The sequence below is a fragment of the Peromyscus eremicus genome, chromosome 4, assembly GCF_949786415.1.
Source record: "Peromyscus eremicus chromosome 4, PerEre_H2_v1, whole genome shotgun sequence".
Taxonomy (NCBI): domain Eukaryota; kingdom Metazoa; phylum Chordata; class Mammalia; order Rodentia; family Cricetidae; genus Peromyscus; species Peromyscus eremicus.
In genome coordinates, this window is record NC_081419.1 from 118,155,717 (window position 1) to 118,179,183 (window position 23,467).

Consider the following 23,467-nt stretch of genomic DNA (forward strand, 5'->3'; position numbering starts at 1 on the left):
GAGTTGTCCTCCGCACATACTCCACAAGTACCTCCCAACCAGACCCACGCGTCAACAAAGCTGCCCAGCACAACGACTTCCTGGTGGAGGCGGTCCCCAAACGGGGAACCCCCCTGCCGCAGAGGGCCCCACTGGAAGCCGCGAAGTGAAGTTGGGCAGGGGCTACGCTCGGCGCTCGATTGCTCGAGCCTGGCGACGACAGAGACCTTGCGACGGCTCTGCGCTCGAGGGGTCGAGCCTGGCCCGTTGCCGCAGTGGCGGCGGCAGCGGCGGCGGCGGCGAAGGCGGCAGCGGGGACGTGAGCGGGAGCGAGTCCGCGGCCCAGAGCGGGAATGTCGAGGAGTTCGAAGGCGGTGCTGGGCCTCTCGGTGCTGCTGACGGCCGCCACGGTGGCCGGCGTGCATCTGAAGCAGCGGCAGGACCGGCAGGTCGGTGTCACGTGACCGCGCCTTCCGGAGCGCGGAGCCCGCCGCGGTCCCCCGCGCGCGTGGCGGGCCGGGCGGGCTTCAAGGGCGCGCGCGTCCAGGGTGCTGACTCCTGTCCCCAGCCACGAGGCCTAAGGCTAGGGCGGAAGCCTCGGGGCTGGGGTGTAGCCCTGAGGCAGAGCCCTGGTAGGGCGAGCACGAGGCCCGGGGGCACCGCAGCCCACAAAAGCACTACCCAGTGGTTGTTAAATCCCGAGATAACGCAGCCTGCTCCCAGCACACCCCCTGTGCCTTTGACCAAGGCAACTTGAGATTTTTGTAATTTTTGCGTAAATGAAAGTCGGTTCCGAAAACGATAAAAAAAAAAAAAAAACAAACCCACCCTCCACGTGTTCTTTTGATGCTTTTTATTTCAGGGAATATCTGGCTTGTTGGTCTGCGACGGTCTCTTTATGTTCGCATTCAAGTTTGCAACGGTTAGTGCACTAGGCACCTTGAGAACACATAGTTCATGATGGCCTCTCTAGAGTCTGTTCTTTTTTATAACGGAGCTACGGTCCGCAGGCCAGTATTTGGTTTTTGGCCTTTCAGGCAACACCTTGACAGGTATTTGGCTTGAACCGGATGTGCCAAAGGCAGAGTAATGATCTGAAAGGATCAAGAGTGAGCAGCCCCATTGACTTCGGTATTCACAATCTGGAAAGCGGAGAGGAATCTTGAAATGTCCTAAGAATTTTGAGGCGCAGGGTGGGATAAGCAGTGATTTAGAGGCACACAAGAGATTAGAGATTTGGGGTTAAAGTCTTGTACCATAGGGATATCTTAGAGTAGAAGCAAGCAACTTCCTTCTGAGGAGGAAAAGGAAAAGATGGTGGTGCTGATTAAACTTGGCGGATAGGACAGGATGTCTGTATCATCCTGGTGTGTTTTGAAGACAGTGGGTTGGAATTAGAGCTTTGTCTCAAGGCATGTTCCTGAGAAATGTTTACAAGGTGACCAGACCAATGAAACCAGATCCCTGGGAGCGTGGAGACTCAGCTATGATCCAAAACTATGCCAAGGGCGTTAATGAAACAGGGTTGAGGATGGAAATGTGGAAGAACAGAAAGATTTAGGTGTTTTGTGGAAGTTAGTGATAAGAAAGACTGACCAAATAGCCTCTCCTTCAGATATTCATTAGCAACTTACCATCTGACATCGAGGAAGGAAGGATTGGTACGGTGGATGTGTTGAAAACTTCAAGGCAGCAATCAATGAAATAATGACTTGTTTTCTGTCTACCCCACACCAGGCGTGGTGTTTTTCACTTTACATACAATGTCTTTAAGCTACTTAGTAGAAACGAAGTAGAGATGGTCCCTAACTTACAGACAGTTCAACTTGGTTTTGACTGTGACAATAGGAAAGCAACATGGTTTGTATTTAGTGAAACTTTCTTTGAATATTGAATTTGGGTATTTTCCCAGGCTGGGGATAAATGGTAGGATTCTTTCTAGATGCTGAACAAGCCACAGTCCCCAGGGTGCTGCAGGATAGTGTGTTTGCTGAGTCCTGGCATTCGATGGGTTAGGTGGACTCAGTATACCTTTTGACTTTGTTATTTTCAGTTTCTTAAGAGTTTTTTCTGGGTGTAGTCCTATGGGAAGTTGAGGGTGTTAGTGATTCTGCAGGAATCACAGCCCCAGATGTTAGAACTGGGTGAGTAAAGAGCTGTCTTAGTTAGGGTTTCTGTTACTGTGATTAAACACCATGACCAACAGCAATTTAGGGAGGAAAGGATTTGTTTCAGTTTACAGTTTCATATCAAAGTCCGTCATCGAAAGAAGCTGAGGCAGGAACCTGGAAGCAGGAACTGAGGCAGAGGCCACGAAAGAACGCTGCTCACTGGCTTGCTTGCTCCTGGCTTGCTCAGTACATTCAGGACCATGTGTCCATGGATAGGACCACCTGTCCAGGAGTGACATTACCCACGATGGGCTGGGCCTTCTTATATCAATCATTTATTAAGACAACACCCCATAGATTTACCTCAGGCCAGTCCTAGGCATTCTCTAAATTAAAATTCCATCTTTCAGGGGTTGGAGAGATGGCTCAGCAGTGAGGAACACTGCTGTTCTTCCTAAGGACCCATGAGCACCCATGCTAGATGACTCAGAACTGCCTGTAATTCCAGCTCCAGGGGTATACACACACACACACACACACACACACACACACACACACACGCGCGCGCGCGTGCGCGCACGTAAATTCTCTTCAGGTATGTCTAGGTTTGTGTCAAGTTGATAAAAACCAAATGGCACAATTGATCCCTTGTCAGCTTGACACAAACATATCACTTATTAAAGTGTGATCTTTTTGTTCACTCTCAAGATCTCTTATTAATGTCAGTATCACAATATAAAACATATTCCTAACTTTAAAAGTCCCTGTCTTTAAGTCTTAAAAAGTTCAGGTTCTCGTTCTCCCTCTCCCCCTCCCCCTCCCCCTCCCCCTCCCCCTCCCCCTCCCTCTCCCTCTCTCCCTCCCCCCCCTCCCTTCCTTATGACACAGGGTCTCTGTAAATCAGTGGTTCTCAGCCTTTCTAATGCGGTGACCCTTTAATACAGTTCCTCATCTTGTGGCGACTGCAGTCATACAATTATTTTCGCTGCTACTTCGTAACTGTAGTCTTGCTACTGTTACGAATTGCAGTGTAAATATTTGTGTTTTCTGGTGGTATTAAATGAGCCCTGTGAAAGGGTCTTTCCACCCAAAAGGGTTGCAACCCACAGGTTGAGAACCACTGCTCTAAACTGTCTTATTGTCTTGGAACTCATTTTGTAGACTAAGCTGGCTGCTAACTCACGAGGTCTGCCTGCCTCTGCCTTTTGAGTGCTGAGATTAAAGTCATGTACCACCATTTCTGGCCCAAATTCAGACTCTTTGAAACATCAGAGGTCTCCTTCAGAGTTCAGCCTTCTCTAAAATATCCAGTCTCTTAATTGTGGACTCTTGTAAAATCAAAAATAAGTTAAATATTTTCTTACTTCTTTAGGGAAGAACCAGGGCACAGTTACATTCTGAACAAAGCAAAACCAAAAACATTAGTGTAAAAAGTCCAGTGCTTGACATCTGGGACCCATTCACCATCCTTTTGGGCTCTGAGGGGCCTTGTCATTTCTCCAGCTCTGCCATCTACAGCACATGAAACTGGCCTAAGCTCAGGCTGGCTCTACTCCACAGCAGTTGCTGTTCTTGGTGATTATTCAATGATATTGGCATCTCTAAAATATTGAGGTCTGCCCTGCAACTGGGCTGTACAACTCCCAATAACCTCTTCAGGGCTCTCTTTAGAGACTCTGACCCTGAAATGTGGTGCAAGCATTTCTCTCCATGATCCTTGGGACTTAAACTTCAGCTAAGGCCTGGGAGACTTACACATCACCAAAGGTACAGTCCTGGCCCCCTCTGGACCACAGCTTCTGTGTGCCTACCCTGAGGAAATACTTCTCTGAAGATTTCACCTCACTGATGCTGGTCTGTTAATCAGAGCTGATTTCTCAGCTGCAGCCAACCCTTGTAAATTGTCCCAGTATAGATCTACTTCAGTGGTGCTGGTATCTTCCTAATCACAGCTGATTCTTAAACCCCAGCTGACTAGAACCATATATTCTCATTTCAAAATGTCACACACTTCATATAATCTTTAAAAGACTTTCAAAACTTCCCTTTTTAATTTCACAAGCTGGCCTCCACCATTTGCATTTCTCTCAACACTCTTATCTTCAAAGATCCCAGAGTTCTACTGAACTCTGAGCACTCAACAACTTTTACAGCCCATGTTCAGGTGCCATCTCAACCTCCCTCCCTCAAATACAATCAGATCTAACATAGCAATACCCCACTTCTGGTACCAATCTCTGTCTTAGGGTTTGGTTCTATTGCTGTGATAAAACACCATGACCACAAGGAACTTGGGGAAGAAAAGGTTTATTTCAGTTTACAGTTCTGTATTACAGTTGATCACTGAGGGAAGTGAGGACAGAGACTCAAACAGCCCAGGAACCCGGGAGAGGAGCTGACACAGAGCCTGTGGAGAGGTACTGCTTACTAGTTTGCTCTTGGCTTGTTGAATTTGTTTTCTTAGACTCCCAGGACCATCTGCCTAGGAGTGACATCACCCAGACTATGACAGGCCCTCCCATATCAACCACTAATCAAGAAAATGTGCCATAGACTGTAGGTGGACTTTTCTGTCCTGCCAGCCTCCCCCCAAAAAACCACACAGAGACTTAATATTAATTATAAATGATCAGCTGGTAGCTTAGGCTTATTTTCACCTAGCTCTTATGACTTAAATTAACCCATTTTTATTAATCTGTGTGCTGCCCTGAGACTTGTTTATTTTCCATACGTACTTCCCATCCTTCTTGCTCTGTGTCTCGTGGTGTCTCCTCAGACCCCGCCCCTCTTCTTCCCAGGGTCCTCAGTGTGGTTGTAACCTTATCCTGCCTAGCTATAGGCCAGTCCGCTTCTTTATTAAACCAGTCACAGTGACATATATTCACACAGTGTAAAGGAATATTCCACAATAGACTAGCCCACAGGCCAGTTTTGTATGGGCATTTTGTTGTTGTTTGTTTGTTTGTTTGTTTTTGGTTTTTTGGTTTTTTTCAAGATAGGATTTCTCTGTGTAGCTTTGGAGCCTGTTCTAGAACTTGCTCTGTAGACCAGGCTGGCCTCGAACTCACAGAGATCCGCCTGCCTCTACCTCCCGAGTGCTGGGATTATAGGCGTGCACCACCACCTGGCCTGGTGTGGGCATTTTTTAGATTGAGGTTCTCTCTTCTCAAATGACTCTTGCTTAGGTCAAGTTGACATAAAGCTAACGTGGATAAAAGATCTTAGGTTAGTGTGGCAAGTGGGAGTTAGAGGTGTGAGGCAGTCTCTTGGAGGAAGGTAGGAATGGTGGGTGGAGATGAAGATCTCAGCACAGGCTGATGTCCTCCAAAAGGAGCTGGGAGATAAGTATTGAAGGAATTTTGTGCTGTATCTCGGTATGAGGAACACTGTGACAAGAAGACCTGGGGGTTTAAGAAGGTTGAGCCAGTACTTGGGAGGCTAAGTAAGGTAGGAGATCTTGACTTTGTGGTCAACTTGGGCTAATTACAAGAACTCATCTCAAACAAAACAAAAATTGAATTTCAGTTAAGTGTCCATCCAGGCAATTTTTTTTCTTCTTTTAAGGTTTTATTTTATTTTGAGACAAAGTCTCCCTATGTAGTTTTGCCTGGCCTGGAACTGAAGATGTGTACTACCATGCTGGACCTGAGCCCTGTACTCTTAAATTTCCTAACTCCCTTGTGTAGCAAATGAAGCTATAGACCTGGAAGAGGCTCAGCAAATACTAGGTGAGTCTTTTTTTTTTTTTTTTAAATAAACTTTATTGTAAAAATAACAACAAAAAACCCTTGCAAATAAATAAAAAACATCACACACCAAAGTTAATGAGACTCAAAGACGGTACACCTCAATGAACTTCTATAGTTTTTAAGTTTTTTTATTTATTTTATTGTTTTATATTTATGAAGGTTTGCATGTAGGTATGAGCACTACATTTATGCCTGATCCCATGGAGGTCAGAAGAGGGCATCGCATCCCTTTGGACTGGAGTTACAGATACTTGTGAGCTGCCATGGAAATTGAATTCAGGTCATTTGCAAGAGCAAGCGCACTTCAGCCCTTCTCTCTCCAGCCCTTCTTTTTTTTTTTTTTTTTTTTTTAGATTTATTGATTTATTATGTATACAGGAGAGGGTGCCAGATCTCATTACAGATGGTTGTGAGCCACCATGTGGTTGCTGGGGATTGAACTCAGGACCTCTGGAAGAGCAGTCGATGTTCTTAACCTCTGAGCCATCTCTCCAGCCCCCTCTCCAGCCCTTCTATACTATGGTTAGAGTAGGCATTCAGAACAGAAGCTGTGGAGCTTCACATTAAATTTTATACTTTCGATATCAAATATATTTTATGCGCTTGCCACCAAACCCAGAAAATTCATGACAGAATTAGAACTAGAAAAACTCTTAGCTTATATTCTTTTATAATGTGTGTCTATTACCACTCAGTTCTTCCTCATCCCCTTATGTATAGCCTTTCTTGTTCTCTTTCCATCAGATTATACCATACCCACATGTGCATTTGTTTGTATATATACAAATATCATTGGCTAGATTCTGCACATGAGATTTCTTTCTTTGATTATATGACCTTGCTCAATATTATACATTCTATCATTTTCCTACAAATTTTTTAACTTTAATTTTCTTTAGAGCTGAGTAGTATTCTATTGTGTGTGCATGTGTGTGTGTGCACATCAGATTTTCATTATCCATTCATCTGTTGGTGGACAACTAGGTTGATTCCAATTCTTTCTTAGGCCAGTCTTTAAAAATAAAGATAAGAGGCAGTCAGATCTCTGCATTTGAGGTCAGCCTGGTCTACATAGGGAGTTCCAGGACAGTCAAGATTACATAGAAAGATACTTAAAAAAAAATATATGTATATATATACACGTATATATATGTATATATGTATACATATACGTATATACGTATATGTGTGTGTGTGTGTATATATATATGGACTGGAGAGATGGTTCAGTGGTTATGAGCACTAGTTGCTCTTGCAGAGGACCTGGGTTTGATTCCCAACACCCATGTGGTAGCTCACAATCGTTTGTAACTCCAGTTTCAGGGTATTGGACACCCTCTTCTACCCCTACAGGCACTGTACCAGCATAACTTGTAGATAGAACACCCATATACATAAAGTAGAATTCAAGTTTTTTTTTTTTTTTTTCTTTTCGAGACAGGGTTTCTCTGTGTAGCTTTGTGCCTTTCTGGATCTCGCTCTGTAGACCAGGCTGGCCTCGAACTCACAGAGATCCGCCTGCCTCTGCCTCCCGAGTGCTGGGATTAAAGGCGTGCGCCACCACCGCCCGGCAGAATTCAAGTTTTTAAAGTGAAAAAAATAAGAATAATAATCTCATGAAGCTTCTGTTAAAAATGTACTCTAGTGAGCTACAAAGTATAAAATATTCATAATACTAACTGAGTGGGCATTTTAAATTTCATGTTAGGCACCAGGTTCACATTCTGAGATTGTTTTTAGTATTTACTAAGGTAATGACCATTGAGGAACTTACTTTTTTCACTGGTAATTGTCCTTTTTTTTTTTTTTTTTTTTTTTCTAATTGTAATTGATTGGGAATTTTGTATTTCTGCCTTTTCATGATAGAAGTCCTTTATTTTCTCACATTCTTACTGTCTTTTTTTTCTCTTGATGTTTAGTGTCTGTCTCAGGTAACTGCTTATAGGAAGGCAGTTCACAGTTTTGCTGTACTAACTCATCAGATTTTAGAAGTATCACTTAGAGCCAGGCGGTGGTGGTGCACACCTTTAATCCCAGCATTCTGGAGGCAGAGCCAGGCGGATCTCTGTGAGTTCGAGGCCAGCCTGGGCTACAGAGCGAGATCCAGGACAGGCACCAAATCTACACAGAGAAACTCTGTCTCAAAAAACCAAAAAAAAAAAAAAAAAGTATTACTTAGCAGTTAAGTTTATAAAATTCAACATAGTGCCAGTTTTTTATATTTCATTAATTCCTATTAAGTTTTCTGTGTTCAGGGATTCTTAAAATGTGGTAAGAAGTCACTTCAGTATTAACATAACACATTACCAGATTTACTTGGTGGTTTCTTTATTTACATTGTACAGAAGTTAAAATTGTAATTGGGTATTTGAAATCGGAACATTTTGAGTGTATTTTGGTGGTGCTGTTATTTAGATTTGGAGGCACAGGATGGGAGCCACCTGTTCAGGGGGTAACTAAAATCTGCTTCTTATGTTTTTAGAGGCTTCGTGACGGAGTGATCAGAGACATTGAGAGGCAAAATCAGAAAAAAGAAAACATTCGTCTTTTGGGAGAACAGATTATTTTGACTAAGCAACTTGAAGCAGAAAGAGAGAAGATGTTGAAAAAAGGATCTCCAAACACTTGACTTTGTGAAAAATGGATGGGGGAGTGCTGGGTTAGTGTGTGTATATGTGGGTGTGTGCACGAGTGTGTGTGTCCATAGAGAATAGCTAGTGAGATCTGTCCCCTCCCCCCAAATCACTGTCCATTTAAACTTTATTAAATAAAGGACAGTGGATCCTGTCTTCTAAATCACTTCTTTTAAGTCTGTTCTGTGTGGATAAAGTACTCGTGGGCAGATGCCCTTCTGAAGTTGTCTGGAGATTCTTGCAGCAGTCCCTGTCAGCTTAGGAGAGCTTGTGAGCAGGGAATGATGGAGAGTAACATCCACCTGGGTGGACTGCTAAGTCGGCATGATGATGAAGCCACAAGAACGTCTACCTCAGAAGGGCTGGAGGAAGGTGAGGTGGAGGGAGAGACTCTCTTGATTGTGGAATCAGAGGATCAGGCATCTGTGGACTTATCTCACGACCAGAGTGGGGATTCCCTCAACAGCGATGAAGGAGATGTATCGTGGATGGAAGAGCAGCTGTCTTACTTCTGTGACAAGTGCCAGAAATGGATCCCAGCCAGTAAGGAGCTTCTCAATTCCTTTGATTGGTCAATCCCTGTGTGATGGTTTGTTTTCCAGTCTGTGAAAAACACTAATAAAATAGACTTGAATAAAAAGATAATTATTATATTTATTATTATTAATCTAGTTTATCAAATGTAAATATATATATGAAGACACATTATTTTGTTTTTAGTTTTCTAAGACATTCATTTATTTTATATGTATGTGTGTGTGCCTGAGTGTACGTACACCATGTGCATGTAGTGCTTGCAGAGGTCAGAAGAGACGTCAGATCCCCTGGAACTGTAATTACACATGGTTGTGAGCCACTGTGTGGGTGCTGAGAACTGAACCAGTATCCTCTGCAAGGGCAGTAAGTGCTCTTAACTGCTGCGTTATCTCTCCATCCTCACAGAAACACGTTTGTATTAATGAAAATTGTTGATCACTATCACATTGTTAAATTAACGTTCTGGATGGTCGCCCAAGAAAAATTAAGAATCCTGTGTTACTTAAGGAATTGGCCATATTTTCCTAACAAGAATATGCTGTGGGTTGGGGGACACATTCTGTTGCCAGTATAGAATTAAAGTTCAAGTTCACAGAACCTACTGTGTTATAGTTGACATTTGTGGGATACTGCTGTTGTCTTCTGATGGGAGGTTAGAACTGGCAGCCCAAAGACGTTTGCTTCCTGCCTTTAGACCAGGCTTATTTTCCACTCTGGGCCTCTTATCTGCTGGAAGGAGTCACAATGCACAGATCTTGAGGTTTTCAGCTGCCTGCTTCATGCTTTCCCAGCCATCATGATCCTTAGCCACACAACATTTTCCATCAGGCAAGAGCCAGAAAAGGCATGTGTACTGGAAGAATGCTTTATGTAAGAGTTCATAGCTAGTGAAATGGAGCAATAACACACTGAGTGAAGTGGGTCAGTTTCTGGTATGTGGAGGCTTCTGCTAAAAATGGATTCAGTTGTTCAAATTAATAGCTACTGTAAATAGTTAATAGTAACAGTTGATAGAAAACAAACCTGGTTTTTGCTTCTTAGCTATCTAGTAAAGCTAGGTTCAACCCCAAATCTCTGGCTTTTCTGTTGTCCTCACAGGGTAGATTTTAAGGTGACTTTCATGATTGGGCCCTGCTAACTTTTTTTAGGGAGGTTAGGTGAACTTTTCGTTCTTTTTTTTTTTTTTTTTTACACCCCCCCCCCCCCAGCTGAGGACCGAACACAGGCTCTACCACTGAGCTAAATCCCCAACCTCGAACTTTTCATTTCTAAGTAATGCTTTGTGATTCCTAGGACTTTGTACCTTTTTGTTTTCTCTGGAATATGCACCTGTACAGCTTCCCTGCATTCCTGTTCCACAGGCAGCCTCTTCTAGCCAATTTCTATTCTCCCTTGGGCCCAGTAGACCCCTATTCCCTCCACAGTGGGGTTGGGCATCCCTTTCCTTTCTTTCTTCCTTCCTTCCTTTCTTTCTTTCTAAGATTTATTTATTTAATATATGTACAGTGTTCTGCCTGCATATATGTTTACAGGTCAGAAGAGGGCATCAGATGGTTGTTAGCCACCATATGGTTGCTAGGAATTGAACTCAGGACCTCTGAAGAGCAGCCAGTGCTCTTAACCACTTAGCCATCTGTCCAGTCCCCAGGCATCCCTTTTCTATGCCCTTACACTCCCCTGTGATGCACATTACATCCTACTCTGGAAGTTTTCATGTTGCACAAAGTTTCAGCAGCACCTAGGAGCTTTAATTCAGAGCCCAGACTTGGACTCAGACTGAAGCATTTTATTTGGGGCAGATGTGGCCATAGTAAGGAAATAAAGCCCAGCCACCTGGTGGTTCTGATACTCTAGAATCAGAGAATTCAGAACCAGTGCAGTTGTGTTTACCTGTGTTCTTTGCTGCCTCCAGATTTATGAGCCCACGAGAGCAGTCTCGGGTCACATCTGCCTTACACATTGCATATCCAGTTCCTAGCCTGGTGCCTGGCTGGTGGTACAAGCTCAGGTATTCCCTGAAAGAATGTTTGAAGAGATCTGCCTAGAGGAGTCAGGAATGTGGCCACTGGGAAATCCAGTTGGAGCAAGCATACCTGCTTTTCCAGGACCTTTCTCCTAAAAGCTAAGGAGCCACAGGTTCCAGGAGGGGCGTGGACCTGACATTAGAAGGAGAAACACCGTTTTCCTCTGCTGCTGTGCTGGGTTGGCTGCAGAAGGAGAAAAACCCACCATGGGAAACTTGGAAATCTGATCAATTGACTGAGCCTTTGGGTTGCCGCTGCATGAGATAAACCCATGATGTGACTTGTGTTTTCTCTCGTAGGTCAGCTGAGGGAACAGCTGAGTTACCTTAAGGGCGATAACTTTTTCAGGTTTACTTGTTCCGATTGCTCGGCAGATGGCAAGGAGCAGTATGAACGGCTGAAGCTGACGTGGCAGCAAGTGAGTATCAAGCTCTTCTCTAGAAGCAGCAGGTTGGGTGCCCAAGAAATTGGAGTGGTTATCCAGAGTGAGGAACTTCAGAGTGGTGTGGGGGTAGGGTGCTTTACACTTCACATTGGAAAGGGGTACAGTGTGTGGAAAGAGCACTTCGTGGTTTAAAAAAATACTCGATGCTAATTTAGTGAATTCTTGAGAATCTGGATCAATTTCACTTATGTCATACCAAGCTTAGACTCAACTGAAAACCAGGCCCACATTTTCTGGCAGTCATTTCTGGCATAAGAAAACCAGAGGTAGCTATACTGGAAATAGATTTGGCAGAAACAGTTTGACTTGATAACAAAGACAAAATAACCAACAGGTTCAGCCTTCCTGCATTTGAACTTGGAGACAAGTCTTTGCTGATAGATACTTTTAGCTGTCTCAAATACTAGCACTCTAAACAGTAACTTTTTACTGACCTTCAGGTTATATTAAATTGTTTTGTTTTATTTTAATATGCATATATTTAATATATATTAAGGTAACAAGGTATAGCCAGTCCTCAAGTTAAACATTAAAGAACTTTACAGTAATCACTGGTTCTGTTGATGTTAGTGATACTGGGGCAAACCCACGGCCTTGCTTACATTAAGTGAGCTATGCTCCAGACCCCCTGGGTGTCTTGCTTTTTAGTTTATTTTTATTTATTTGACATATACTGAGTACCTACAGTGAACCAGGTACGATTTGAGGTCTGGAGAATGCTGAGGTGGGTGAGCCAACTGAAGCCTCCACCCCTAGGCCTTAGGGGCTACTGACATTCCACAAACAGATGAAGTGATAATTACCCTAGCACTCCTTCCTTTGAAGAAACAAACAGAAAGGGGAAAGCTTTTAGGTGTTCTGTGTTGGCCACCTGGGGTTCTTGTGACTGACGGTACTTCTGTAACAATCTGAACAGCTGCCTTCATCACCAGTGCTTTTTTAGGTCATGCCGGGAGTCCTGTCAGTTGACTTGGGAGGCTGTCTGACTTGCCAGAAATACATAGGTAGAAAATGAAGGAAGTTTGAATTAGTAAATAGTCTCACGAGGGTCACAGTTGCACTTTCCCCCCCTGTAGATGTCATACTATATGTAGGCCAGGTATGTTACTACGAAGAGAATTGCAAATACATAGGTGGACTTGTACTTAGCCTGCAAGTAGCAGCTCATAAAAGCTGGAAAATGGAGGAAAGCAGATTTAAGTAGCCATTTTCAAGAATGTTAGTTTTCTAACTAACATGTTAGAAATGTAATGTTTTTAAAAGAAAACTTAGTTCTTATATTCCTCAGAAAATGTACTATTGGCCCTGTTTATGTACTTAATTGGGTTAGCACTGATTGAGAAAACTTTTTTCACTTCTAGAAGATATATTGGTTGTGGATAATACCCTGGAAGGAAGAAGTCATAACTTAAATTATAAATCTTAGATATACATATAACTTAGGTATACATTCTCATAAGCTACCAACCAGCATTTCTGGACCAGCTAGTCCTCAGTAACTTCAGTAGGGGTCTAGATACTTAGAGCATTATAGTTTGTGTTTTCAGCTTTTTAATCTCAAACTTTAATTTATTGAAGAAGTAAGGACGATGCTTGTAACACACAGCATTTTCTTTGCATTATAAAATCCTACCAGTAAAGATCCACCCTCTGGATGGAAGACCCCTTCCCTCCATGTCCCTCTGTGTCTTCTCTTCCTCCTGGTGATTCTTGACTTGCAGCACAGAGGAGAAACTTTGCAGAACACCTCGGGGGCTAGAGACACTTGAACATTCTTGTCCTGGACTTCTGACACAGACAAGCATTCCTTGTCTGCTCTTTCTGGGTACAGTTCAGACGACAGCCCTGGAAATACTTTGTCCAGAAGACCAGCTTCCTTATGGTGAGCTTGGTCTGGTGTGAGTAGAAAACTGATCTGGCGCTTAAGCTTTTAGATCACATTCTGGAAGAGGAGGAACAACGGATCCTTTCAGATTAGTGTACAGTACATCGAACGAATACTGGTAACAGAAAAGCCATTTTCAAGTAAATAGCTTGTAATTCATGAAATATGTTAAACATACTGGAAATAAATAACAGGCAGGTATCTACGCTTGAGATTGACAGTGAGTACATGTTTCTGAGTAGGAGTCTGAGAATAGCCAAGCTTATTCCATAACTAAGGTGTCTTTTGAATGGTAATTTTTTCTTTCTTTGAGGTAAAAGATATTTATGTAAGGTGTACTGTTTTTCATTGTTCATGTGTAACCATCTCCAAAACTTTCTCCCTAAACTGAAACTTGATGTCCATTAAGTGACTCTCATCAGTTTTAACTGTTTAAAGGAAGTCACGTGTTGGCTGATGTTGACCTAATGTAAAAATAAGTGGAAGACACTTGAACAGTCTGTTTGCGGGATAAAATGTTCAGATGCTGTGCACATGGTAATGTGCAGAAAGTTGAAATTCTGTGATGTAGTTCCTGGGCCCTTTGCATGGTGTAAATGTGGACATAACTCTTCACTTAGAATCTCTGGGAGGGGAATGTGGTGAGCACACCCGATGGTGGCTTGAATTGCAGCTTATCAGACCTCCTTGTAGAAAGGGTTATTTAAGAATTTTTCTAGACTCTCTGTTTCCTATTCAGTTTCTTAGACTCAGTGTAAGGTAGGATGTTTTAGAAGATTTGTTTTATGTGTATATGCATGTCTGCACATGTGTGCAAGTGCCTGCAGAGACTAGAAAAGGGTGTTGGTCTGTGGAGCTGGAGTTACAGGCGTTTGTGAGCTACCTGACACGGATGCTGGGAACTGAATTTGGGTCTTCTGGAAAAGCATCAATCTCTCTAGCTCCTATGGTTTTCATTGTAGGACGAGACCATGGTTTTCAGTTGCTTCCACAGTTTTGTCCATTTCTGTAAAATTGCTTATATAAAACATCTGCATATATATAGATGCCAGGAATTGTCTGAAAGCATAGCCACTAAAATGCTAAAAACTTTTTTTTTTTATTTTTTCTTTGTTATTACTTGCTTTTTTTTTTTTTGAGACAGGATCTTACTATGTATCTAGGCTGTCATTAAGTTCACAACCTGACCCCAGCCTCCTGAGTACTACGTAATAGGTACCTAACTACTCATAGCAAAAGTGCATGCTCTTTTTCATGTAGAAACTTTAAAGGAATTAAGATTTTATTGTGTGTGTGTGTGTGTGTGTGTGTGTGTGTGTGTGTGTGTGCTCCCAAGTACTGGGAGCAAAGGCACAAGATCCCAAGTGCTAGAACCGAAAGTGTTTGCCACTACTGCCTGGCTCTGTTTCTCTTTTAGACTGGATCAATTTTGTGTAGCCCAGGGTGACCTTGAACTCACAGAGATCTGTCTGCCTCTGCCTCCGAGTTCTGGGATTAAGGTGTGCGCCACCACTACCTGGCCTCTATGGCTAACTAGTGGCTGGCTTTGCCCTCTGATCTTCAGGCAAGCTGTATTTGTTGGATCATACTCAAAATATCACCACATCTGATTGGGGATTTCAGATGCCTTTTACTTCTTACTTTGCTCTCTTCTGTGCTATTGAAGTCTTCTATAATGGCATGTGTTTTTGTATTTCTGGACCGTGCTTCTCATAGTAGGCCAGGAATCATTGTCTGTAAAGGTGACAGGATTGGACTAGATAGGAGTTGTTACACTGAGCTTCAGCCCTCTATGAATGGGATGGGCAGCCAGGCCTTTTAGTTCCCTGCCCCTTGTTTAGTGTTTACTCCATCGAAGAAAGGTATCTACAGCTCCAAGTGGCTGTGTCACTGAGAAGATGCCTGTAACTTTGGCCAGGTCTGGAATTCTGCTCTATAAAAAAGCTTAGAAAAGTATGCATTCAGAAATGATTTTTAACATTGAATAAAGGCCAGCACCATCAGTCAGAACATGCTGTATGGGTCAGCTCCTGGTTGTCAGCAGGTAACCTCTGTTCAGAGCTGCTGTGAATAGCAGGGTGCTTGTGACAGTGCCTGCTGATCAGCCCAGCATGTGTGACACATACCGAGCGTTGTACCTAATAACTGAACTAGTGATATCTTACAAAAGCAAAAAAAGACTCTGCCCAGATTATTGCAAGAGCTCATCTCTGTGTCCTCTATTCCCCCGCCCCCCACCCCCTACTTGGAATGTGAAACATATGGCTTTCCCCCATGGATACTTACATCCCTCCTCAGGCTACCCTCCCAGCCTGTCTTCCATTTGTGTTTTAGGTGGTCATGTTGGCAATGTACAACTTGTCTCTGGAAGGAAGTGGACGTCAAGGTTATTTCCGGTGGAAAGAAGATATCTGTGCTTTTATTGAGAAACATTGGACTTTTTTACTAGGAAACAGGTAACATGATTTTAAAACATCTTATACTGGAAGAAAGATGTAATAAGGTATACACAAGCTGAGAACCTAATGTAACCCTGATAGGGCTTTACAGTGTAGCTCAAAATGTTAGTTTGCATTGTTTCCTCTTCCAGAGGAGAGCTAGGCTTACTGAACATAATTGCTTTTGCAGAGATTCTTAGTGGTTTTTGTTTCTTTTTTTGTTTTGTTTTTTTGAGACAAAGTTTCTCTGTAACAGCCCTGGCTATCCTGGAACTGCCTCTGTAGACCATGGTGGCCTCAAACTCAGAGATTCACCTGCCTGTGCCTATGCCTCCCATGTGCTAGGATTAATGGCAGGTGCCACCACTGCCTGGCTTCTTAGGTTTTTTAAAATGAGGTTTCAGTAACTAACTTGAGGAAACAGGACTGTGATGTCCTTTTAAAATGGGGGACATAGAGGCCAGAAGAGAAACAGAAAGGGCAATTAATACTTGTAGCCATTTAGGTTGCCCCCCCCCCCCCCCACAGGGTTTCTCTGTGTAGCTTTGCGCCTTTCCTGGAACTTGCTTTGTAGCCCAGGCTGTCCTCGAACTCACAGAGATCCGCCTGCCTCTGCCTCCCGAGTGTTTGGTTGCTCTTAATTAATCTTATAGTCTTTTCTCTTATTAACTCTAGAGGCACACCCATACTTTTTGCCCTCAGTGCTAAGCAAAGTTTGCCACATTAACACACACGTGGGGGTTGGGGATTTAGCTCAGTGGTAGAGCACTTGCCTAGCAAGCGCAAGGCCCTGGGTTTGGTCCTCAGCTCTGAAAAAAAAAAAAAAAAAGAAAAAAGAAAAAAAACACACACATGTGGCTATGTCTCTCATTTATTAAATACTCTTGCTGTAATTGTGGTTTGCGTTTTGCTTCTAAGCCTTCTTGCTGGCTGCATTTTTTCACTGGAGTTAGGGATGAACATCAGACTTAGGCCTGCCCAGCTGAGACTACATGGTAAATGCCATGTTGATCTAAAGAGCCCTGAGTATTAGGGATGAGTGTTGCTGCACTGGTGAATCCTGGTTCTTGATTGCTCTCTGAGGTCCTAGTTAAGATGCATAAACGCTGCAAATTAGGCCAGCATAGAGATGACACAGAACAAAGTTGGACCACATCCTGAGCTGTGGCAGCCTGCTCCCGCTCCCTCAGAAGTTAGCTTTGCTCAGGTTTCCTACAGGCCTGAAGGCTGCTGCTGTGAGAGTGGAATAGACTCCAAACATTTACCAAAGGGGCTGTTTAAGTTCTTGAGTTCTTCAGTGTTCCTGAGAAAAGAATGGACACCATGACTAGTGCCTTCTCATAAGAGAAGGAAATGTGTTGTTTTAAGTTAATGCCCCAGTAGGGAATTTCTCTCTCTCTCTCTCACACACACACACACACACACACACACACACACACACACACACACACATTTTTTGGTTTTTTGAGACAGGGTTTCTCTGTGTAGTTTTGGTGCCTTTCCTGGAACTCACTCTAGCCCAGGTTGGCCTCGAACTCACAGAGATCCACCTGGCTCTGCCTCCCTGAGTGCTGGGATTAAAGGTGTGCGCTGCCGCCGCCGCCCCGCCCTGTTTTTATTTATAAGGGACCAAAAATGGGGGAAATGGTTAAGTAGATCTTGGAATGTTTTCATGATCTTGAGCGCCTTCTGTTTAGTGAATTATCTTCTGGAAGAAAGTGAATGTAAATTACCTGTTTTTAAGACTTATTGGAGTAAGAGTTGTTCGCCATGTTCCAGAGGGTTTTTTTTGTTTGTTTTTTTTTTGTTTTGTTTTTTTGTTTTTCGAGACAGGGTTTCTCTGTGTAGCTTTGCGCCTTTCCTGGGACTCACTTGGTAGCCTAGGCTGGCCTCGAACTCACAGAGATCCACCTGGCTCTGCCTCCCGAGTGCTGGGATTAAAGGCGTGCGCCACCACCGCTCGGCCTAAAGCCTGTTTTGAGAGGAACTGGAGCTGGCCAAGGCTCTTTTGTTTCTGACATGCTAGTGAGAAGCTCTCACTACCCTGAAGTTTCTGTGTAGTTTAATCATTAAGCCAGTAGGTTGGGGTTATACTGGATTATCACCTGAATTATTTACTTAACTTATCCTACTTAAATAAAGTTGTTTTAAAAACATACTTATTTTTAAAATGACATCACACTGTAAGTGGAAAACATGTATGATTTGCTGTAAAAAGAATGTAACTGAATGTCAGTCCACTAATAACTCAACAGTATGACATCATAGTTGGATCCCATGCTGTAAGGATGAAGCCAGCATTCTGCTTTGGTCATAAAGACCACGAGTATAGTGAGAATGTACAGTGGTACATTTCTGTAGTCTAGCCATAGGATAGGATTAGAATTAGAAATCACTGTGACTCCGTTCCTGAGTGTCCAGCAATAGTGCTGTGACTCCCTGGGGAACTGCTTTAAACATCAGTGATTGCAAAGGTCCCCAGGTGGTTACCAAGTGCTTAGATATTTCTATGAGCAGGGTCACTGTCCACAACAGAAGCCATCTGTGAGCACCTGTAAGTTAAACTTTTTTCGAGTTATTTTTATTCTGTTCTCTGCAGGACAGTACTTATTTTTTTTAATGATTTATTTATTTTTATTTTATGTGCATTGATGTTTTGCCTACATTATGTCTGTTTGAGGGTGTCAGATCCCCTGGAACTAGAGTTACAGATAGTTGTGAGCTGCATGTGGGTGCTCGGAATTGAACCTGGGTCCTCTGGAAGAGCTATCTCTCTAGCCCCTTTTATTTTATTTCTGAGATAAGTTTCCTTGTAGCCTAGGCTGGCCTCAAACTCACTGTGTAGCTGAAGATTGCTTGAACTTTTGATCTTTCTGCCTCTCCCCTGGAATGTTGAGATTACAGGCTTACACTACTATGCAGTGATGGGTATAGAGCTTAGATCTTCTTGCATGCTAAGTTAAGTACTGTACCAAATGAGTTACATCCCAGACCCAGTCCTTAAAATTTTAAATATGGTATCTCCTTCTCATTTGTCCTAGAATCTAAGGGAATAGTACTCTATGTAATGAACTTTTAAATTTGGCTAGAGTCCTCACTGATGTTTTTATTTCATGCCTTTAATGTTTTATTAGTTTAAATATGTGAGTTTATTTAAGAATAACATTTTATCATTATAAAAACAAGATAAAGAGCATGTGAGAACTTAATTTCTATAGATTTTTGTTTCGTCTGTTTTTTGTTGTTTTTCAGATAGGGTCTCATTATGTAGCCCTGGCTGGCCAAGAACTCACTATATGGACCAGACTGACATCGAACTCACAGATCTGCCTGCTTCTACCTCCCGAGTGCTGGGATTAAAGGTGTGCACCACATCAGGCAGGGTTTTGTCTGTTTTTTGAGGCTATATTTTATTGTGTAGCCCTGGCACACCTGGTTGTCTCTGTGTAGCCCAGGTTGTCATCCAACTCAGGAATATTCCTACCTCCATCTTTCAAGTGCTAGAATTGTAGGTGTGTACCACCATGCCTGGCTCTTATAGATTAGTTGTCATTGTATATAATTTTGTTTAATCTGCTTTTATAGTCCTGGCCTTGAATGCTTATAGAGGATAATGTGTGTGTGTGTGTGTGTGTGTGTGTGTGTGTGTGTGTGTGTGTGGTGTGACAGAGAGAGTGCATTTAGGTATACATGTCTGCAGGTACCCACAGAGGCTGGAGGGTATTGGATCCTCTGGAACTGAAGTTGCAGATGGTTGTGAGTCACCTGATGGATGTTAGAAACTGAACCTCTATAAGAGCAGTAAGTGCTCTTAACTACTGATCTATCTCTGTAGCCCCAATAAAATAACATCCCATTTTGTTTGATAATTTCGTTATGTTGTAATTTAATAGGTAATTAGCTTCTTATTCTCCTTACTTGTACATAAATGGTATATCTTAGTCAGTGGGTTTCAGAGTTGATGGAATATGCTAGAACATAGTCCTAATAGTTACATTTTAAAAAACTGTCTGAAAGCTGGGTGTGGTCGAATGTCACTTTAATCCCAGCACTCTAGAGGCAGAGTTAAGAGGATATCTGTAAGTTCAAGGTCTACAAGTTCCAGGCCAGCCAAGGCCATATAGAGAGACCCTCTTAAAAACAAAACAAAAAACAAACAACAGCATCTGGAGAGTTGGCTCAAGGGTTAAGAGCACTTGTTGCTCTTACAGAATACCCAGATGGATTCCCAGTGCCCACATGGCAGCTCCCACTCACCTGTCACTCCAGTCCCAGGGACTCTGAAGACCTCTTTTGGATGTCATGAGCACCTGGCACACATTGTACAAACACATATGGAGGCAAACACTTATGCACGTAAAATAATAAAACAGAATAAAGAAATTTAACAAAACAAAACCTCAACCACCTGAAAGATGATCCCCACCTATTATAATCTCACTTGTAGAACTATGCTAAGGAAACTATGTTTGAGCTCTGGAGTTTAATAAAGGTTTACATCTTCTAGGGAATTCAGTGGTCAGTTTCAGTTCTTAGCACCATAGCAGATGCTATGCCACTAGTTATATGTCACCTACCTGCAGCTCGAGGCAGGGAGCAGTATACACCTGGTTTTATGGCTGCTTGCAGATAGACTATAGGACCCAGGGTAGCCAAAAAGAACCTTCTATAAATACTGTGTTTGTGTTCTGGTCACTGGTCACCCATGGACAGAGACAGCATCCAGTGTCACTGCATCTCCCCTCACTGCAGATGGGGGTAATGAAGTTACAAAAATGGTGAGTAAGCACATAAAAAGATGCTCAAAGTCACTATCACTAAGAAGATGCAAATAAAACTGCTGTGAGTTACCACCTCACCCTACAGGGCAGCTGCTGTGAGGTACCACCTCATCCTACAGGGCAGCCCTGAGAAAACAAATGGGCATGGTGGCACATACCTATAATCCTCATTCAGGAGCATGAGTCAGGAGGATCAAGAGTTTGAAACTAAACAGAGGCTATGTAGAAGTTTATATAGAATTGCATGAACATAAAGTCTGGTGACTCCTCAAAAAGTTAAATGTAGGATTATCATATCTAGCAGCTCTACTCTGGTCCTCACTAAATAACTAAATAACTAAAATGAGGAAGCAATACCAGTCTATCCACACATGATTTATAAGCATAGTATGTACATATGATGGAATGAATATTTAGTCTTAGAAAGGAAGAAGATTCTGCTGTGTTACAACATGCATACATCTTAAGAACACTGTGTGATCCACTTACACTAGGTAGTTAGAGTAATGAAAATACATAGGTCCAGGAAGCAGAATGATGTTTGTCTTTGGTTGGAGGGCAGGATGGACTTTGAGAGAGTTATTTGTTTAATGAGTATAGAACTTGCTTTGTACAGTAAAATGAAGGTGGGTGATGGGAATGGTTGTAGAATATGAGTGTTCGTAGTGTTTACTGAGCTGTGCACTTAAAAGTGGTGAAGATGTCCGTAGTTTGCCTATTTCACCACAGTAAAAATTTGGTTCAGAGAGGGGTAGATAGGTGAAAGCCATTCTCACAGAGGTGTTACTGCCTGCTCCACAACAGACTGACTCCGTTCTGCACAAGTGGTGCTGTCTGCTGTGTCTGTGCTGTGATTTTCATAGGCTGTGTTCACTTGTGGGTGGTTCCTGGGTGAAAGGGCCATCAATGGATGCATTAGCAGCAGGTTACTGCCTGCCAGTCCTGGAGGCTGACAGTATGAACTCAAGGTGCTGGTGGGGCCATTCTTTCTGAAGCTGTGAAACTCAGTGTATTCTTAGGCCTTCTCCCAGCTGCTCTTAGCTTCATGTGTCCCTTGGTTTGTAGATGTCCTCCCTCTGTCTTTACATCTCTCTCCTGTGTCTGCATTTGTCCTGGGTCCACAGTTCACAGCCTTGTATAATGACAATGCCAACGGGCACTGTTGCGTAGCACTTGCTGCTAAGCTTGACAACCTGGGCCTGATGCCCAGGACCTGCATGGTAGGAGGAAAGAACCAATTCCTTAATCTCTGGCCTACACACACACACACACACACACCAATGACATCATCTTACTGCTTGAAGTCCCTAAAGAGACAATTTCCTGTAGGTTTCTTGTCAAGTCCTAGGGATTATGGGTGAAATATTTTTTTATGGGAGGAGCACAGTGTTGTGAAACGTCACTCGAGAGGTCTTGGTAGGTTTGAGCCATGAGACATGCCATGCGGGCAGCAGCTAAGGGGGCACATCAGAAAGTTATTCACACCATGCAGGCAAGGCATCCACGTGGAAAGTGTTATTGGGGAGAAGAGAGGAGGTGTACACCTTGTGGGAATAGAGAGAAAGGGGGGGTAAGGAGTTTTCTCTTAAGAATGACATGGGTGGGTCTGAATGCCAACATTCTCTAACACACAGTTCAGCCAGTAGCATTGGATATCAATCTTATGAACATTTAGATTAGTCCAGTTTTTTTCTGTTTGAGTCAGCCTTGTAAACAATATTCTCGTATATGTTTCTTTCCTGTCTTTGATTTCCGGGTTCCAAGTGTTGGTTTATGCTATGGCGCTGCTCCTTGTGGCTGGCCATGCCAGCAGAGGAGAGTGCTGATTGGAAGAATCACAGCCATGGTTACCTTTTTAGAGCTTTATTGGGAGGAGGGGGAGAGAGGGAGGGCAGACGGAAGGAAGAAGCGGAAAGGAAAGAGAGGGACGCACAGAGAGCCCACCCGCTTTTTAGGACGCTGTCGCAGGCTGATGACGTAATTAAGGACAAAATCCCTACACCAAGGATACACACATGAAACACATATTCTGAGAGTAACCTCCGGAAAGCATGCTTAGATTCCTACTAGCAATGTGTGAGTGCTCACGTCTCATACTTTTAAACAATACGGTAGGTTTGTTTTTTTTTTTTTTTTTTTTTTTTTCCTTCTGAGACAGGGTTTCTCTGTGTTGCTTTGCGTCTTTCCTGGATCTCTCACTCTAGACCAGGCTGGCCTTGAACTCACAAAGATCCACCTGCCTCTGCCTCCCAGTGCTGGGATTAAAGGTACGCTGCCGCCACCACCGCCCACCTGGTAGTTTTGTTTTTAATTTTGTTTGTATGTGTATGAGTGTTTTTGTCTTCGAATCACCTGCATTCCTGTTGCCCACAGAGGTCAGAGGAGGGTATTGGGTCCCTGGAAACTGGAATTATGGATGGTTGTGAGCCACCATGTGGGTGCTGGGAACTGAACCCAGATCCTCTGCAAGAGGAGCCCCAGGGAGCCTTTGACATTTCATTAAGAATTGCTGATATCAGGGCTGGAGCGATGGCTTAGAGTTTAAAAGCACTGGCCCTTGTTGTTTACAAGACTCAAATTTGATTTCCAGCACCAGTATCTCAGCTCACAACCATCTGTAACTCCAGCTCCCAGGGGCTGTCTGTCTCCAGGGCACCTGCACACACACATACACAATAAAAATAAACTTAAAACTGGGTGGTGGTGGTGGTGGTGGTACACGCCTTTAATCCCAGCACTTGGGAGACAAAGGCAGGCAGATCTCTGTGAGTTCGAGGCCAGCCTGGTCTACAGACTGAGTTCCAGGACAGCCTGAGAAACCCTGTCTCTAGGGAAAGAGAAAACAAAACAAACAAAAAACCTTAAAAGAATTGCTGGGTTGGCTG

At 43.2% G+C, this 23,467-nt stretch overlaps 2 protein-coding genes across 2 annotated transcripts in view; both read left to right on the top strand.

The window, feature by feature from the left end:
• The first annotated feature begins 219 nt into the window (after window positions 1-219).
• Window positions 220-8,641, top strand: LOC131909739 (protein PET117 homolog, mitochondrial). The gene is made up of 2 exons (XM_059261552.1): window positions 220-428; window positions 8,322-8,641. The coding sequence occupies exons 1-2, from the start codon at window positions 333-335 to the stop codon at window positions 8,466-8,468; spliced, it is 243 nt and encodes an 80-aa protein (XP_059117535.1). The 5' UTR covers window positions 220-332; the 3' UTR covers window positions 8,469-8,641.
• Window positions 8,642-8,752: 111 nt separating this feature from the next.
• The window catches only part of Kat14 (lysine acetyltransferase 14), a 36,931-nt gene continuing 22,216 nt past the window's right edge, over window positions 8,753-23,467 (top strand). The window contains exons 1-3 of the mRNA XM_059261551.1: window positions 8,753-9,015; window positions 11,333-11,451; window positions 15,698-15,819. Of these exons, the coding sequence (XP_059117534.1) occupies window positions 8,754-9,015; window positions 11,333-11,451; window positions 15,698-15,819 (503 nt within the window). The 5' untranslated portion in view covers window position 8,753. The remainder of the gene's footprint in view (window positions 9,016-11,332; window positions 11,452-15,697; window positions 15,820-23,467) is intronic.

Bases quoted from the DNA above. Each gene is read 5' to 3' on its own strand.
- LOC131909739 (XM_059261552.1), top strand. From the start codon at position 333: ATGTCGAGGAGTTCGAAGGCGGTGCTGGGCCTCTCGGTGCTGCTGACG. The intron at 429-8,321 runs GTCGGTGTCACG...TTATGTTTTTAG, and splicing joins AGCAGCGGCAGGACCGGCAG to AGGCTTCGTGACGGAGTGAT.